The sequence below is a fragment of the Microtus oregoni genome, unplaced genomic scaffold (genome assembly GCF_018167655.1).
Source record: "Microtus oregoni isolate MIOR12 unplaced genomic scaffold, Mior012 000107F_ref0000227, whole genome shotgun sequence".
NCBI lineage: Eukaryota > Metazoa > Chordata > Mammalia > Rodentia > Cricetidae > Microtus > Microtus oregoni.
This window is the reverse complement of record NW_024544725.1, coordinates 2,992,461-3,011,395: the sequence shown is the minus strand read 5'-3', so window position 1 is coordinate 3,011,395 and position 18,935 is coordinate 2,992,461. Positions and strand designations below refer to the sequence as shown.

Sequence of the window (18,935 nt, the reverse complement as noted above, 5' to 3'; positions counted from 1 at the left end):
TGGATATAGTAGTGTGGGCTTGCATCCGTGGTCTCTTAGTTTTTGGAGTACATCTATCCAGGACCTTCTGGCTTTCATGGTTTCCATAGAGAAGTCAGGTGTGAGTCTCATAGGTTTACCTTTATAAGTAACTTGTCCTTTTTCCTTTGCGTCTCTTAATATTCTTTCTTTATTCTGTATATTTTGTGTTATGATTATTAAATGGCCAGGGGATGTTTTCTTTTGATCCAGCCTATTTGGTGTTCTTTATGCTTCTTGAACCTTCATAGGTACATCTGTCTTCAGGTTGGGAAAGTTTTCTTCTATAATTTTATTAAGTACATTTTCTGTCCCATTGATCTGCAGTTCTTCTCCTTCTTCTACTCCAATTATTCTTAGGTTTGGTCTTTTTATTGTGTCCCATATTTCCTGAATGTTTTTTGATGAGAGTTTGTTGGACTTGCTGTTTTCTTTGATCAGAGTGTTTATTTTCTCTATGTTATCCTCAGAATCTGAGATTCTTTCTTCTATCTCTTGTATTCTGCTGGTCATGCTTGATTCTGTAGTCTCTATTCGTTTACCTAGATTTTCCATGTCCAGCCGGCCCTCTGTTTGTGTTTTCTTCTTTGCCTCCATTTTAGTTTACAAGTCATGAACTGTTTCCATTATCTGCTTGATTGTTTTTCCTTGGTTTCCAAGGTTATCATTCACTGATTTACTCAATTCCTCGAACTTTCTGTTATACTTCTCATCCATTTCTATAAGGGTGTTTTTCATATGCTGTTTAAGGGTGTCAATCACTTTCATGAAGTCAGTTTTTTCTACTTCTTCTTGATTAAGGTGTTCCTGTCCTCCTGTTGTGAGGTCACTGGCTTCTGGTGGTTTCGTGTTTTTTTCAGATTGTGGGGAGAATTCCTGCATTGGCGTCTGCCCATCTCTTCCTCCCAATACTCCCCTTTGGATCTTCTTTTACAGGATCAGATCTTCTTGCCCACTGATGTACCTTCCCAGTGATGTCACTCCCCAGAGATGTTTCTCCACAATGATGTTTCACTTGGGGCCCAGATCGAAACTCCGCGCTGCTTGGTTAGCTCGCGAACAAAGGGCCCACCCTGCTCGCTGAGGGCAGGCTATGGGAACAAAGGAGCTACTGGCCACCCCTTTGTCCTCCCGGTTCGGGTTCGGTCCCAGCGCCCTAGCAGGCTGAGCAGGGAGGCGCTATGCCGCTGAGGAAGGGAGGGTGGGAGGGAGACGGGGTGGGGGGATCTGGATGTATCTGAATGGGATAGGAAGAGACTAGGTATGGGCAGTATAGCCCCTGTAGGATGGCCAGGAAGTTTGGGCGGGATGAGGTATGTTCCCAGCTGCCGCAGCACTCACTCACCACAATGATGTTTCACTTGTTGCCCACATCGAAACTCCGGCTGCTTGGTTAGCTTGCGAACAAAGGGCCCACCCTGCTCGCTGCGGGCAGGCTATGGGAACAAAGGAGCTACTGGCCACCCCTTTGTCCTCCAGGTTCGGGTTCGGTCCCATTGCCCTAGCAGGCTGAGCAGGGAGGCGCTATGCTGCCAGAGAAGGGAGGGAAGGAGGGAAACGGGGTGGATGGGGATCTGGATGTAAGCTGAATGGGATAGGAAGAGAGAGGAGGTATGGGCAGTATAGCCCCTGTAGGATGGCCAGGAAGTGTGGGCGGGCTGAGGTATGTTCCCAGCTGCTGCAGCACTCACTCACCACAATGATGTTTCACTTGTTGCCCAGATCGAAACTCCGCGCTGCTTGGTTAGCTCGCGAACAAAGGGCTTCTGACAACTTTTCCACCTTTAAGAAAGAGTTAATGTTTTCTTCCAGAGCTTTCTAAGGCCAGTAGAGATTGTTAATAGTCATAGTGCGAAGCTACTTACATTCATTCTTCCTCTGCTGGTGAATGAGCATCCTTTCTTCTCAATGTAGTTATTAATATGTGTTGTACCACTGTGAGAAAGCATCTCTGCTTTGTCAAGGATTGTAACTTTTCAAGAAATGAATGCATGTAACTAGCTTTAAGACCAACTGAATCCATGTAATTTTTCTAGCCCTTGAAAACCATGAGGTGAACCCTTCATTATTGTCATTGAACATTGAATAAGGGATATGGATTTGCAACATCTTAAAATTTATAATTACACCATGAACGAGAAATCAGTGTTTTACTACAAAATAAAATGGAGTATCAGTTAGATTTGGCTATTGGAGTTGAATGGAGGTTGTTGTGGTAATTCCTATTGACTTTCATCTTGGATATAAGACACCATAGATAACTTTGAGAGCTAGCTTCATTTTCTGCCTTAATCCTTTTATGGAAAGCTATGGATTTATTAGTAGAGGCAGGTTTTTTTAAAAAATATTTATTTATTTATTATGTATACAATATTCTGTCAGCGTGTATTCCTATAGGCCAGAAGAGGGCACCAGACCTCATTACAGATGGTTGTGAGCCACCATGTGGTTGCTGGGAATTGAACTCAGGACCTTTGGAAGAGCAGGCAATGTTCTTAACCGCTGAGCCATCTCTCCAGCCCCCTAGAGGCAGGTTTTGTTGCTTAAATAGTTTCACTTCATTGAATCACCTCAGAAATTGCATTTATAATTGTCTGTCAAATCACTTTTGTATATATTTTTTTTCCCTGGAAATGAATTGTCCATAAGCAGAGTTAAGTGAAATGATGCCTTCTCTAATGAAAGCTCAAAAATACTCTAGGTGTTCAATGATTATTCACTCATAAAAGGAAACCAATATTGATTCAGCCACTACTCCTACTGTGAAGTTCCTTTTTAGTATCTTTTTAGTGGAAATTAAGCTTAGGATGTCTGTTTTTGTGCTCCTACCTCTAACGTGGAAACTATCTTCTGTTGATAACTGCAGACAAAGGAAAAATTAGTTTCTTCAACAGAGTCTCACTGGGTATACAAACACACTAAGGACAGATCTCATGCCCAGCTGTCGATGGTCAACACAATTGAACTCAATGGTACTTTTAGAATCGTTTTCCCCCCTCCTTACAAGTCATATACATATACATTATGCTTTCTGATTTTTGTGTCTGTGGGATTTCTGTGTATATGAATGTGTGTGTGTGTGTGTGTGTGTGTGTGTATGTTTTTCCTGTGCTCATTCCTTGACTTTTTTCTCTGTTCATTTGTTTGTTTTCTCCTATGTGCGTTTGTTTGTTTTCATTTTATTTTTGTTTTTGTTGATTTGCTTTTACTTTGAAGTGACTACTGTTCGCTTCTCAACCGAAAGGTGACTGACCTACAGTGTAAACAGCAAATCTTTTAACTCATTCCTGTTGCAGCATGCTGTGATTAAAGAGAAGTCACCCCCAATAGGCTCAGGTCTCCAGTTGGTGGCGCTGTTTGGGGAAGGTTATAGACCCTTAATGAGGTGGAACCTTGTTGGAGGTGGTTTGTCTCAGGAGTAGGCTTTGAGGACTTATAGATTCACTCTACTGCCTCCTCTTCTGCTCTGCTCTCTGCTTCCTCTATGCAAATGAAGCATTGTCTTTTTTTCCTTCTGTTCTTGTTGCCATGCCTCCCCTGCCATTACAGATTTTATCCCTCTGCAACTTCTGGAACTGTAATCCAAAATGAATCCTTTCTTTTTTGAGTTGCTTTTGCTCATAGTTTTTTATTACTGTAACAGAAAGGTACTTAATACAGTCCAGTTTCTTCCAATAATGAAAAAGATTTGATTTGCCTTACTATGATAAGGAGGGGCAAGAAGGGGCCCAAGGTAAGAAGTGTAAGGCATCATCAAGTAGAGGATAGGAAAACTAGGAGAGGAAGAAAACACATAATTTTTGTTGTTGTTGTTGTTGTTTGTTTTGGTTTTTGAAGACAGGGCTTTTCTGTGTAACCGTGGCTTGGCCTTGAACTCAGAAATTTGCCTGCTTCTGCCCCCTGAGTACTGTGATCAAAGGCAGGCACCGCTGCCACTTGTCAGCACACAATCTTTTGAAGTGCAATTTCTGTTCTCAGCTGCGGCCATTTTAAGTTTTCTGGTTTTTATTCTTCATGTCATCTGTAAATCCACCAATGTTTGACTGACACTGAATTGTGTTAGTTGATAGCAAAAGAGCTCTTGAGATTGTTATGTATCATTCTGTGTTCATTTTTTTTGTAAATGGGAAAATGTAGTGATCATGATAACTATGTGGCAGATAGTATATATTCTTAAGTTTGTCTTGGTCTTATTGGAGTAAGCATTCATGCAATCTATTTATAGGACATTGTGACACTGTGACACACAGTTCTTTGGATGATTTTATGGTAGAGAACTGGAGGCTGCACAGAAAAGGTGGTGATGGATTTGAGAATTCTGAATGATTTGGCCAGTACCATTATTAGTTTTGTGATGGACTACAATTTTGGCATTGTATAGGCAATCAATATCACAAGTAAAAGAAACAGGGAGGCATTTGGTTCAGTCAGGCATATGAGGTCGTGGCTGGTGTATATGGAGAAGGGATAAGATTATAGGGTTAACACAGATTGGTACCTACCCCACTTGTCCTTAGAGGCTACATCCAGGCAAACACTAGGCCAAGCTCAGAGCATCCTGCTGAAGAGAGGGAGGAAGGATTGTAGAAGCCAGAGGAATCTAGGACATCACAAGGAAACCTACAAAATCAACTAACCTGGCTCATAGGGGCTGACAGACTCTGAATCAACAGTCAGGGAGCCTGCATGAAGTCGACCTTGGCACTTTACATAAATGTAATAATTGTGTAACTTGGTCTACTTGCAGGACTCCTAACAGTGGGGCCAGCGGCTGTCCCTAACAGTTTGCCTGGCTTTTTGGACCCTTTTGCTCATACTGGGTTTTCTGCCCAGTCTGAATACAATGTGAGGTGCTTAATCTTACTGCAATTTGATGTGCCATGTTTTGTTAATACTCATGGGAAGCCTGCCCCTTTCTGAATAGAAAAGGAGGAAGAGTGGATTGAAGGGGAATACAGAGGGGTGGTTGGGAAGAGAATGGGAGGAGAGAAGGTGATCAGGATGTAAAATAAAACAAATTTAATTGACAAAAAGTTTATAAAGTTGATGTGGTATTATGATTTTGTACTTAGTTCTGGAAGTATTAATAAGTCATCAGACAGCTTTAAGCCTGAGAAAGATAATACTGTGGTTTCTCAACCAGATCACGGTGCTATTAATGTTGAGGTTGTATTGAAAATGGAAGAAGCTGGAGATAGGAAAACCTTCGGTGAGACTCATGCAATAAGACAGACTAATGTGTAGTGAATACCTGAAGTCAGACAACAGAGGGAGGTTGGACAGAACAGAAGAGGTCTGACAAACTAATTACAGTTGACACTTGAAATATTTGGGAAGTTCAAGATTTTTTTAGCAAAGATAACTATAATAGTACCATTGGTTTTGCTGTTTTTTTTGTTTGTTTTGTTCTGTTTTGTTTGGTTGTTTCTTTTTGAGATGAGGAAAGAAAGAAGACTTGGTTGGGACTAAATGACTAATAATAGTTTTTGTCCTTTGGTTATATAGAACTGAAGTTCATCTTTACTGTTTGATGATGGGAGATGTCCAATAAGCTGATAGGTGTCTAATAAACTGATGACACATGGTCCGCATTTTCTTATCTGAGTTTTGAGCATCCCACATTGTAATACCAATTGATGAGTCATCAGTAGAGGAGTGATAAATGACTTAATCTGTGGGGACAGATGAGGTCACATGGGAAAATAAAAGTTGAAGATAAGTTTGTTATGGATTCATAGGTCTGCCTTGTTACCTTGGACTCACATAGAATAACTAATGACTGCAAACATAGGAAAATCTCTCACTAAATCTAATGACTGGAAAAATCACCTGGTTATTGCTTTCTACAAGATTTACCCGATAGTTAAAGGACCCCCCTGTAACATAACAGGACTCATTTAGTAACATTATAACATGTCATACATGATAAATGCCTACAATTTTTGTTACTTAAAAAGCTACAATGAAGGAAGGGTGTGGTCATCTTTTCTAGTATTAGAATTATATCTTCAGATTCTGTCATAGAAGCCCAATCGAATTGTCTAAGATTGTAGGGGATAATGGAAGGACCACAGCTTTCTTGCTAAACAAAACTTTTGTAAGGATTAGTCAAATATATTTTCTATGTCCTAGAATTATGGCCTATTGTTTGTTCACAAGATGATAGTGGTGTGTCATGACTGTAGTAGTCTAACAGAATGAAGTGGAACTGACTGTATTTTGATGAGCTTGAAAACTGCCTGCTGCACTAAGGAAGCAGGTTTGATCCATTGTTTAATTTAAATGGCATATTGTACTCATTTCTAAATGGTAAAACCAATACTAGTAGATATGACAAGAATTATTTTCCTTTTCTACATATTCTTTCAGAATTTGAGAGATCCAGTGAGATTTCAAGTCCTAGAAATGAACAGTCCCTCCAGTTCTGGCATTGGAATAGACAAAAGTGTTGAGGTTATTATACTGTTTTTATTAAGCAAAGTGAAACAAAAATAGACTATACCATCTGGAGATTTTAAAATGATGCCATTGCTTTTACTTATAAGTCACTCTAGGATTTACTTATGCTTGTAATTTTAAACTTGAGAAACCCATAGGTTATAGTAGGTAATATTTAGGAAGCAGGGGTTAGGCATTGGGTTTGTTATGCCCTGGGCTCATGTTCCAACTTTACTATTTCTTAGCTGAGTAAATTAGACAAGATACATAAAGCTTAAATGAAAAAGTGATTATAAAATGCCAAGTTCAGTGCAGATTGTTTTCCTGTCCCTTAATGTGAATTCAGCTAATATTTCTCAAAATGTGTTCTGTTAAACCTCTTTCCTTCAAGATCCCCATTCAGAAATGTGCTCATTGGTCAGCTGAAGTTGTGAAAATGCCATATAGTACCGTATTCTCTGTTGAAAAGCTCCAGCAGTCATTGTAATAGTTAATGGGTTTGAGAAGTCATGACACTAGAAAACCATTTCTTCTTAACTCTTTGAAGCCTGAAGCCTAATGTTTCCCATTTTTTATTTTACCATTATGCTTTCTCCCCTTGGGACAACTATTAACCATCAATCCATGTTTTCATTTTGGAGAACGAGAATTTAGGCTCAGAGGCAAAGTCCATCACAGTATGCAGGTGTCTTTATTGAACCACAGCTACCATTAGGACTAGTTAATGCTTTCTAGTCTAAAAATTGCAAGTTTGTGTACTGGTATGAACAGGATTAACATTTTGGAGAACCGAGTTTGAATTGGTTCTGTCATTCGGAACTGGGCTGCCTAGACTAGTACCAAGTCTCATTGGGCTCACCTATAACATGACACACTTTGTGTCTTTCTCATGAAAATGCTGGAAATCAAAGAGAAAATACTTCTGAGAACAAACTTGGAAAGATAAAATGCTGGCAATGGAAAATGCTATTAGTCTTGCCCTAGGAAAAGGAATTGTAAGATATTGGGACATAGAGAAGTATTATTAAAGTTTAGCTGGGTCGGTTCTCTTTTTCACTGAGTAGTTTTTGTTTTTTTTTTTTTTTGACCTTATTGCCTATCTTTTTGATGCATTTTCAACTGTGGGTTTCATAAGTAAAATGATTCCCAGATGAATGTGCTTGCATGTCAGTAGCTCTGTCTTTTGTCAGTGTTTGGTGACTTGCTTAAATAAGCTATTTCACAATATTGTATATAATATATATAGCATCTTGTATCTGTCCCTGCTGCTGAATAGTCAGTAAAGAATTATAATTATGATGCCAAATAGAAAAGAAAGCAGGCTTATTATAGACTCTAACGTATTTAATGCTCTTCCTCTCTACTTGTTCTATATTTTCTGTTTGATAAAGTTAAGGAAAGTAATATAAACACTATGGAAAATCTAAGAAATTTAGAATCAATGTGTCAATAGCATGTCATTTATTGATTTGTGCTAATTGATACAATTGTTGACGTCATTTCCTTATTGTATCTGGAAAAACTTAGATGGCATTTGGAGTAGCGTATATAAAACTATAGAAAACTTAAAGCCATATTTTGTAAAGTTTTAAGATCAACATTTTACATAGTATAATAAGTGGGAATCATCTTAAAATGAAAGAAAAATGCCTCATTAGAAACTTTTTTGTCTATTTTTTGCTAAAGACTTTAAGACACTTAATTATCATGGGACATTAGAGGCTTTAGATTCTAGTTTTATGTTTCCTGCTTTCTATTGTAGCTATTTATTTTATGATTTCCCAGAGACTCTAGTTTCAAGGAAGTCTTTTTCATCACTGGGAACTGTTCCTGACAGCAGAAATGTACTTCATTTTCCATGCTAACATCATAAAATGCTTCCTCCTCAACTTGTTGTCGAGAGGCAGTGATGACACAAAACTGGCGGGCAGCATGCCATGCCATCTCCCCCTTGCTTTTCTCACAGTCTCACTCTGTCTTTCAATCATGCTTCCACGGTTTAAAAATCAAAGCTAGTAACCTAGTTTTCTTTTCCCCTGTAGAATCAGTTTTAAACATAATAGAAAACATTTTATAAATTAGATTTAAATGTCACAGTTCTAAAGCAATACCTTTAAAGGTAGAACAAAATATTCTGTGGCTTTAATTTCTGTCATATCTATTGTAGTTTATTCCACGGATTATTCTGGAAAATCATATTGATTTTTTTCTATTTCTCTTGATATTGATACCTAGTATCTTTATTTAAGGGATGCCATAAAGCATATTGAAAGCCATAAAGTTATCAGAATGAGTTTATTTAGAATCTTCTAGTTTCATAGTGAGTTTGCTAATAGTTGTCTTGCCATCTTTTGTCAGAAAGACCACAGTAATGAAAACCATGTTTCACCTTTTACATACATAATTGGATGAGATCACCAGATGCTGATGTTAGGAACAAATCAACAGGAAAAGTAGAAAATGGGAGTTGCATGGAAAAATACTAGGACCAATTAGCTCTGTCAAAAACCATATGACCAAGTGCAGGGGAGAAAAGTAGGTTTTGACCAGGAACTGACCTCAAGGCACTTAATAATGGAAACACCAGAATGTCCTTCTTACGGTTTTTTTTTTTATAATTTTTTTTTATTAAGAAAAGAAGAAAGAAAAACATAAACAAAAAACAAGTTTCCACCTCCTCCCAGCCTCCCATTTCCCTCCCCCTCCTCCCACCCTTCTCCCCCTCCTCCCACCCTTCTCCCCCTCCCCCCTCTCCTCTCCCCCTCCCTCTCCAGTCCACAGAGCAGTCCGGGTTCCCTGCCCTGTGGTAAGTCCTAGGTCCTCCCCCCTCCGTCCATATCTAGGAAGGTGAACATCCAAACTGGCTAGGCTTCCACAAAGCCAGCACATTAAGTAGGATCAAAACCCCGTGCCATTGTCCTTGGCGTCTCATCAGCCCTCATTGTTCGCCATGTTCAGAGAGTCCGGTTTTATCCCATGCTTTTTCGGTCACAGTCCAGCTGGCCTTGGTGAGCTCCCCGTAGATCAGCTCCACTGTCTCAGTGGGTGGATGCACGCCTCGTGGTCCCGACTTCTTTGCTCATGTTCTCCCTCCTTCTGCTCCTCATTGGGACCTTGGGAGTTCAGTCCAGTGCTCATGTGTGGGTCTCTGTCTCTATCTCTATCCATCACCAGATGAAGGTTCTATGATGATATGCAAGATATTCGTCAGTATTGCTCTAGGATAGGGTCATTTCAGGTTCCCAATCCTCAGCTGCCCAAGGAACTAACTGGGAACCTCATGTTGGGCACTTGGGAGCCCCTCTAGGGTCAAATCTCTTGCTCACCCTAAAGTGGTTCCCTTAACTAAGAATTGTGGTTCCGTGCTCCCCTATTCACCTTTCCTTTATCCCAATTCTCCTGATTCCCCAAGTCCCCCCTCCTTCCCTTCTACCTTTTCTCTCCCCATCTCCCCTTACCCCCATCCCACCCCACCCCCAAGATCCTAATTTTCTCCCCGGCAATTTGGTCTACTTCCCTTAGCCAAGAGGATAACTATATGTTTTTCCTTGGGTTCACCTTCTTACTTAGCTTCTTTAGGTTCACCTATTGTAGACTCCGTGGCCCTTATTTATGGCTAGAAACCATGGGATGTACTCGCTTACGGTTTTCTTAAGCTTTTCAAAATTAGGTGAAAATACCTTGGAACTTGATATATTATGGTCAGTATTCAAAAAACTTAGATGACTTCTGTTTTTCCTGCATTTTATGTTGATAGTTTTCAAGTGTACACAAAACCTGAAAAAAAAAAGACACCATTCAGTGAACAGCCATGATTTAACTGCCTCGGTCCTATTGTTGTCATTTGGATATAGCTGCTGTGTATCATGTACTCATTCTGTGGATCCATGAATCTTTCCGCCTTACTGGTTTGTACACCTCAGTAATTTCTGTCACTCAGGCTTTTAGCATAAACTTTATTAGTGAGCACTTAATATTTGCTTTTTTCAAAGACAAATATATATTGTGAAATGTACAGATTTTAAGAATATCATTTAAATATGTTGTTAAAATTGCATATACTTATATAATTAAAGACTTACCACTTTCACTCTGAGGCAACCACTCTTATGATATTTTTTAGTCATTGATTAGTTTGTTCTTGAATGTCACATTAATAGAATTATACAGTGTATACTCTTTGTGGCTAAGGCTTTCATTCAGAATAAAAATTTTGAGATTGATCTATGTTGTTGTTTGTGGCAGTATTTTATTCTTTTACATTACTAAAAAGTATATAATCCTGTGGGTATAGTATAGCTTGTTTACACATTTTCATGTTAATGATATTATCGCTTTGGGCCATTTAATGTGATGAAAAATTTTTCTTTTTGGAAAACACCTTTTTTTTCTTCTGTGATCACTTAGAAATATAATTGCTGGTCATTGCGTAATTGTAGTGTTTTTCTTTTGTTTGTTTTTTTAGGAAGCTACCATGTATTATTGAAAGTTTATTAACTTTTGCACACCATTCCATCAGTGCTTAGTGTGGTGACTCTTTACTATTCTGATGGATCCATACTAGAACTCATCCTGGTGATTTGAGACTGAGTTTCCCTATTATCACTGAAGAAAAACTCTTATATCAGAGAAAGTTGCCTTTGAGATCAGAGAATAGCCATTTGCTTATATTTACTATCTTCTCTTATGTCAGCAAACCATGCTTTGTGCTTTGGAACACTTGGGACTCATATATTGGAAAATGATATGAGTTTAAAGGTCAAGGATAGTGTAGGTTATAAGTGACTTGATTTTTATGTTCTTTGTATTTCATTGTTACAGACGAAGCTACTATGGAGGAAACTGGGCCAGTTTCAGCTTTTCAGGACTGTTGTCCTGGCTAAAGGAAGACCAGGTAAAGTTCTTAGCTGATATTGCAAGTCACTAGGTGGTGTCTCCTGTCATATGGTGTCCATACATTGAGGAGATGGTTTTCTCTGTCATATGAGATAGATAGCTTGACAAAAATACACACAATTACATATTTAGCTAATGTTTTATATATTTAAGGGAACATTTTTCTGAGAAGCATTCACAGACATTTTACGAGACATGGTAAATTCTCACCTATATTGGTTGGTCTTTGTATTACTATATAAAATCTAAAGCAATGTCATTCACTTATTTGAAGAAAAAAACTTAATTTGGAATCTTTTCTGGCTTGTGTGTTTACTTCTGTCACATGACAGAAGCACTTAAAGGAAAAAGAAAGAGAAAAAAAATTGAGGTTCAGAAAGTTTTTTCTGTGGTAGCTTCATGTTACTACAACTGTTGAGTACCCATCATCATAAAGAAGAATTTCAGAGGTAACTGGTAGTGTGGTGTGGAGATTTAGTCATGCTATGTAGGTTAACATTTTTTGTAAGACACATTTAATATAGATGGGTATATGTGGCTTGAGATGTAACTTATACCAAGTATATCTTACATGAAATCAGACCCTGCTGTCTCTCAAATTAGCTGAGACGGTTAGGAATAGAGTACGATAATATTCCAGGAATCTATTCAGTTAGCTAAAAAATATTTCATACTTAAAACATTCCATTACTTTATTACACATGGTACTTACTTTCATTTATTTAATGGACTGTTCTAGCAGCATTAACTCTGCTCATTATAAAAACATGGGTGATAAAACTGCGGTGATATTATAGTTTAAATACCACTGCACAAAATTGAGTGTGGCCCACTGGACAACATACAGAGAGTGAGAGATTTTGAAATGCTCAGCCCTAAAAGGAATGTTTATACCATATCATAGCCCATCCCTCAAAACTCAGGGATCTGTCTATGCAGAAGATGGAACAGAAGACTTTTAAGAGCCAGAGGAGGTAGATGACTTCAAGGAAACAGCATTTTCCAAGCACAACATGGCCTCATAGACACATGTATACCAAAGCTAGCTCTTAATAGATTTTATGTTATAGTTTTCCTCTGCCTCCTTTGAAGTTGGCACACTGAGTCAATTCAGTTACTCTAAAGCATTGGATTTTGTTGTGATAAAAATAAAAATATGATTTTAAGGCAAGATACTTTTTTTTGGAAATTTTAAGTTCAGATCTTTCAACTTAGTTAAAACTCCTTTTCTGTGTTTTGTTTAGGAAAACAGTGATGTTGTGACTGAAAATTCCAGCTGGCAAGCACATATTCTTGAGAATGAGGAAGCTATCCTTCTTAGCAGCAAGGACAAAACAATTCAACATGTAGAAGTATTTTGTTATGCCAGGTATGAAAATTATTTATGTAGCAATTTGTAAGATAATAGCCTTTCCCCCTTTTTATACTTCTTCAGGAAAATTGAGTGCCAAGGAGATTGCTATAGTAAAATCGATACACTGGCTTACCCTCTTTTTTAGCTGTGACTTTCAGTGTTCTCTATTTTTAATAATAATAATAATAATTCTAATAATAATAATAACTCCTAACAATGCCATACATTTCATTTTATCTTTGTAAAAATCCTATGTTACAGTAGGACTGTGCTGGTAAGTTTGTCAACTTCACACAAGCAATGGTCATCTGGGGAAGGATAATGTCAATGAGAAAATGGCACTAGATTTGTAGGCCAGTCTGTAGGGGCATATTGGTAATTGATTGATATAGGAGGACCCACCTCACTGTGAAGAATACCACTCTTTGTCATTTGGTCCTGGGTAGTGTATGAAAGCAGGTGACAGCTCAAGACATGTCTCAGAGTACTTGCTACTCTTGCAGAAGACCCAGGTTGTATTCCTAGCAACCACATGGCGGCATGCTACGACCCATAACTCCAGGACTAGGAGTTCAGATGCCTTCTTCTTACCTCCTTGGACACCAGGCACACATGTGGTGTACACGCATACATGTAGGCAAAATACTCAAACACATAAAAAAAAAGTTTTTAAGGAAAAGCAAAGATTGTAGACAAAAGGCATTCTTTATACACTACTATATACGTGTGATCTAGCCACTATGGAAGTCAGTATGGATACTTTTCAAATAAACTAGCAATAAATTTTTCATTGTAAATTTAGGTTTGTTTTCTTGATGTACAAAATTGTTTGAGTTTGTTGTGTGTACTAGTCACTAACCCTCTGTCAGAAATAGAGCTGGCAAAGGCTGTCTTCTCTTCTGTGGACCGATTCTTCATTTGATTGACAGTTTCCTCTGATGTACACAATCTTTTTAGCTTTGTACATTCCCATTACCCTTCTGAGGGTCTGCTGTCTCTTACCCTATTGGCGTATGAGGTGGAACAGTTGGAATAGCCCTTTTATTTTTATTTGTTTTGAATGTTTGGTACTGGATCTTTTTATGTTGCTTAGGCTAGGCTAGCCTCTAGCTCCTGTCTTTGCTCATGTCTCATCCTCCCAGAGTGATGAGCTTACTGCTGTGTACCCTTCCCTGTGTTTATGCAACGCTGGCGATCAAACTCACTGCTTTGTTCAAGCTATGCATTCTACCAATTGAGCAACATCCCCATTCCTGTTTTTTCATTTTTAGAGTGAATTTCACTGATGGCTGATTTTGTATATCATTTCCTGTACTTATTTGTCATTCATATGTCTTTTGGGTGAACTGTCTGGTGATTGATGTCTTTTACAAGTTTTTAAATAGAATTCCTTTTTTTTCTTTTTGGTTGCAGAATTCTTTTTCAAGTATTTGTTCTTTGTTAACTGTTTAGTTTAAAAATACTTTCCCCTGAATTGTAACTTGTGTTCTCATTCTTTCTAAACAGGATATTTTGTAGAGCAGGTTTTGCAAATTGTAACAAGCTGCCATGTATTCATTTTTCTCTCTGTATATTCTGTTTTTGGCATTGAGTCTGAGATCTCTTTACTTGGATGTACTTCCAGAAGCTTTCATTTCATTGAAAAGTGTTTCCTATAGATAAATATTGTACATTTTAGTTCATGACCCACTTTGAATATTTTTTGGTATGTGGTATGAGGATTAGGTATATATTCTCTCCCCACTCCCCAACCTCAAAACATCATTTGTTTCAACATCAAACTCTAGGGATTATGAAGATTATTTTGTCAGAGTTTTATCCTGAGTTCTGCCTCTTTGAACCTATTAATGCTTTTGCTGTTCAAAGGTTGTTTTACCTTTAAGTTATCTTCTGCAGTTAAACAACTGATTATTGAAAGGGAAAAAAAAAGTACCTGCAGTTGTTGGAAATTATTTTAGTAGCCGTTGCTATAGCTCTCCTTAATATATAGTATTACATTTGATTTTTTATTCTGTGCTGAAGCCATGCACATGATTTGTTAGAAGTGGATAAACTGAAGTTCAGTGAGAGGCAGTTAAGACAGGAAATGATATCGCTGGGCATAGAGAGGAAGTGATAAGGCAGGAGGAGACAGGAACTCAGTCTCTTTTTGGCCTGAGAAGTTGAATAGGTAAGGTGACTGTGGTTTTGCTCCTTTGTCTCTGATTTCTCAGCATTTTCCCCATTGTCTGACTCTGGGCTTTTATTATTAAGACCAAGTAGAACTCGTGCAACATACCTTTATTTTTCAATTTTGTTTTTGTTTTTGTGAGAGAGGAACTTGCTATACTGCCCAGCCTTAAGCTTTGAATTCATGCTGCCATACGGTATTCCAGTATCCTTAATTTGTTGTGATTGTAGCCTATATACTAGGGAATATTTCTTAGTTTATATGGGGGAACTAAAGTAACCATTTTTTCTAGCTTTAATTCTTATACAGATTAGGAGAAAGCAGACAGCATTATTTATTTCCACATGGGTCACACAAATGCAAATAGTTCTTAGATGAAAATTTATTGCATGTTAATTTCATACTCATGTTTTTTTCTTTAGTAAGAAAATAATGTTTTAAATTAATTTTGTCTCTGGGTTTGTATGTTTATATAAGTGTATGCTCACATGCATGTGTGTGGAAGTCAGAAACACTTACTGGATTCAGTTCTCTTCTTTATACCATGTGTTTATTACCTTGGGATCAAACTCAAGTTGTCAGAATTGATTGAGGACAAATATCTTTGCTCACTGAGCCTAGGAAGAAGAAATCTTATTGGTCTAAACGTAAGTCAACTACCTATGTTCCTTTTCTCTATTTTTGAATATTAATGACTAATAGTTCCCCAATTTTGATATAAAGTTAAACCAGAAGGAAAATGTGCTTCTTAAATTCAAATGAAGCAACTTTTTAGTGGATTGATATATCAAAAAAGAAGATTTTATTGTGACAGGAATCTGAAATTGCATTTCTTCATTTTAAACGCCACAAACATAAACAGTATACTTCTTGAACAATATTAACTATGGCATTAGTCTGCAAAAAAGAATGAAATAGAAAAATCAATGTAGTATATGCTGCATTTTTCAGTTTAGAGGAAGTTGTTTATTATTGTTTATAATAAGTGTGTTTTAGGCTGTGAAGGCATGCCAGGTAAAAGTTGTTGGAACAAGTAGGCAGATAGGAGTGTATCAGGTAGTTGTCAGAGGATTTGTAGCCTGTTTAGCTTATGCATGTTGGAGTACTAAGAAATGATAATGGTGAACTTCTAGCTTTACATCCAGGGTTTCTAGATTGTTGCCAGCTAGATGGTTGTCATGATTCCAGACAAGTTTATGGAAGAGTTTGAATTGTCTGATTTCTGTAATTTTTTTTGAGTAATCATTGAATATTTATTTTAGGAATAAACATCTGAAAAGCAGCACAATATACTATGCAAACATAATATACTATGCAAATCAGAAGTGAATGGCCTTAGAGCAAAGTACATATCAAATAAAAGAACAAAATTTCTACCGCATGCTATATTGAGGAAGAAAATTTGCAAAAGGAGAAATACAGTTAACTGTAGTCATGTTTTTATTTAGGGTGTGAACAACCTTCCTAAATAAAGATACAGAGACTTATTATTTATTATGAATTCTCAGCCTTATCTTAGGCTTGTTTGACTAGCTCTTTTAACTTAATTTATCCTGTTCCTATTCATCTTTATTTTGCCTTGGGACATTTTATCTTTCTTTCATTTTGTATGTCCCACTTTCCTGCTTCCACCTTGTCTGTCTGTCTGGCCCCTGGCACTTCCCTGTCATCTCTTTTTCTTTCTCTAAAGGCTAAATACTCTTCCTAATGTTTAATCTTCCTGCCTGGAAGTTCTACCTTGCTATTGGCTATTCAGCTTTTTATTAGACCAATCAAGTGCCTTAGGCAAGTTAAACAGCAACACATCTTTATATCATAAGCAAATGCAACACATCTATTCAGAATTAAATATTTCACAACCTTAAACATATGCAATACATATTTACATGCTTAAATATTCTGCAACATGTACAAGTGTACCACGTCTTTACATAGTTAAATGTGAATCATTTTTACATATTTAAATAATCTGCAGTAGTACCCTGTTTTATAATAATATTTTAAGGTTTGTTACTTTAGATTATGCTGTGGAACACTTGTTTTAATGATGTAAAATGTGTTGTTTTTATTTATGTTATATTTGTTTAACTCTGTGAAGCTGTGATTCCTTGTCTGTCTAAAACATCTGATGGTCTGCTAAAGAGCTGAACAGCCAATAGCAAAGCAGGAGAAAGCATAGGTGGGGCTGGCAGGTAGAGAGGATAAATTGTAGATGAGAGCTGCGGTCAGGCCTGTTTTTCGTCCTGCCTGGCTCCCGCATGGTTAGCTTTACACCCTAAATAACAACACACAAACTGTATTTATATAATCACTGCCTGGCCCATTATATCTAGCCTCTTCTTGGCTAACTCTCATATCTTGCTTAACCCATTTCTAATAATCTGTGTAGCACCACAAGGTGGTGTCTTACCCTGAAAGATTCAGCATGTCTAACCTGGTGGCAGGCTCCATGATGTCTGACCTCACTTCCCTTCTTCCCCACATTCTATTCTGTCTACTCCACCCGCTTATGTTCTGACCTATCAGGCCAAGCAGTTTCTTTATTAATTAAATAATGAAAGCAACAGATAGACATATGACCTTCCCACATCAATAAATAGAATGAGAAATCTGGGAGAAGAAGAAGCAAGAAAGAGAAAAAGGAGAGATGGTTCTAGGGGCCAGCCACCCAGCCAGAAATAGAATAAGGGTGAAATTAAGGTATACTGATGTAAGAAAAGGAAAAAAAAACCTAAGGAAAAAGGTAGATAGAATAATTTAAGTTAAGAAAAGCTGGCTGGCTTTGAACTCGTGATCCTCCTGTCTTTCCCTCCTTCAGCAAATCATGCACACTCATACTACAAGGACGTTTGCTCAGCTGTGTTCATAGCAACATTATTTGTAATAGCCAGAACCTGGAAAGAGTCTAGGTGCCCCTCAACTGAAGAATGGGTAAAGAAAATGTAGTACGTTTACACGATGGAGAACTACTCAGCGGTAAAAAACAATGACATCTTGAAAATTGCATATAAATGAATGGTACTGGAAAAAAAAACTATCCTGAGTGAGGTAACGCAGACCCAGATAGACAAACATATGTACTCACTCATAAGTGGGTATTAGACATAAAGCAAAGTATAACCAGCCTATAATCCATGATCCCAGAGAAGCTAGTTAATAAAAGAGAACTCTAAGAGAGATATACATGGATACTCCTGGGAAGGGGAAACAAACAAGATTCCCTGAGACAATTGGGAGGGGGAGGGAAGGTTAGAGGGGAGAGAGAGGGAGAAGGGACAGGAGGAGGAGAACATGAGGGAACAGGATGCTAAAGAAGGGGGAAAGACAGAGAGGGAGAGAAAGGAAAGAGATATTTTGACTGAGGGAACCATTAAGTGGCTAGTAAGAATCATGGCACTAGGGAAATTACCAGGAATTCATAAGGATGATCTCAGATAAGACTCTAAGCAACAGTGGAGAGGATGCCTAAATTGACCTTCCTCTAATCAGATTGATGACTACTGTAATTGTCATCATAGAACCTTCATCCAGGAACTGATGGAAGCAGATGCAAAGATCCGCAGTGGAGCACTGGGCCAAACTTATGGGGGCCCAGTCCAGGAGAGGGAGGAACCATGATATGAGCAGGGGGTGGTCAGGACCATGATAGTGATACCCACAGAAATGGCTGATTTGAGCTAGTGAGAACTCACTGACTCTGGACTGATAGTCAGGGAAACTGCAAGGGACCAAGCTAGGTCCATTGAATATGGGGAACAATTGTGAGGCTTGTATGGTCTGTGGGGCCACCGGCAATGGGACCAGGATTTATCCCTAGTGCTTGACCTGGCATGTTTTGGAGCAAGTACTCTTTGGATGGATACCTTGCTCAGGCTAGATAATGGGGGGGGGGGGAGGTCTGTGGGCCCAACTTGAAGTGATATGTCAGTCTTTATTTACTCCCCATGGGGTTCTTGCCCTTTCTGGGGACTGAATGGGGGGATGAGGTGGGGGAAAGGTTGGGGCGGAAGGAGAGGAGGGAGTGGGAACAAGAATGACTGTGGAATGGGAAAGGAGTGT

At 38.2% G+C, this 18,935-nt stretch overlaps 1 protein-coding gene across 1 annotated transcript in view; it reads left to right on the top strand.

Moving 5' to 3' along the window:
• Positions 1 to 18,935, top strand: part of LOC121443472 (rab proteins geranylgeranyltransferase component A 1-like) — a 172,353-nt gene that overhangs the window by 39,789 nt on the left and 113,629 nt on the right. The window contains 2 exon segments of the mRNA XM_041645222.1: positions 11,278 to 11,350; positions 12,597 to 12,721. Coding sequence (XP_041501156.1) covers positions 11,278 to 11,350; positions 12,597 to 12,721 — 198 coding nt within the window.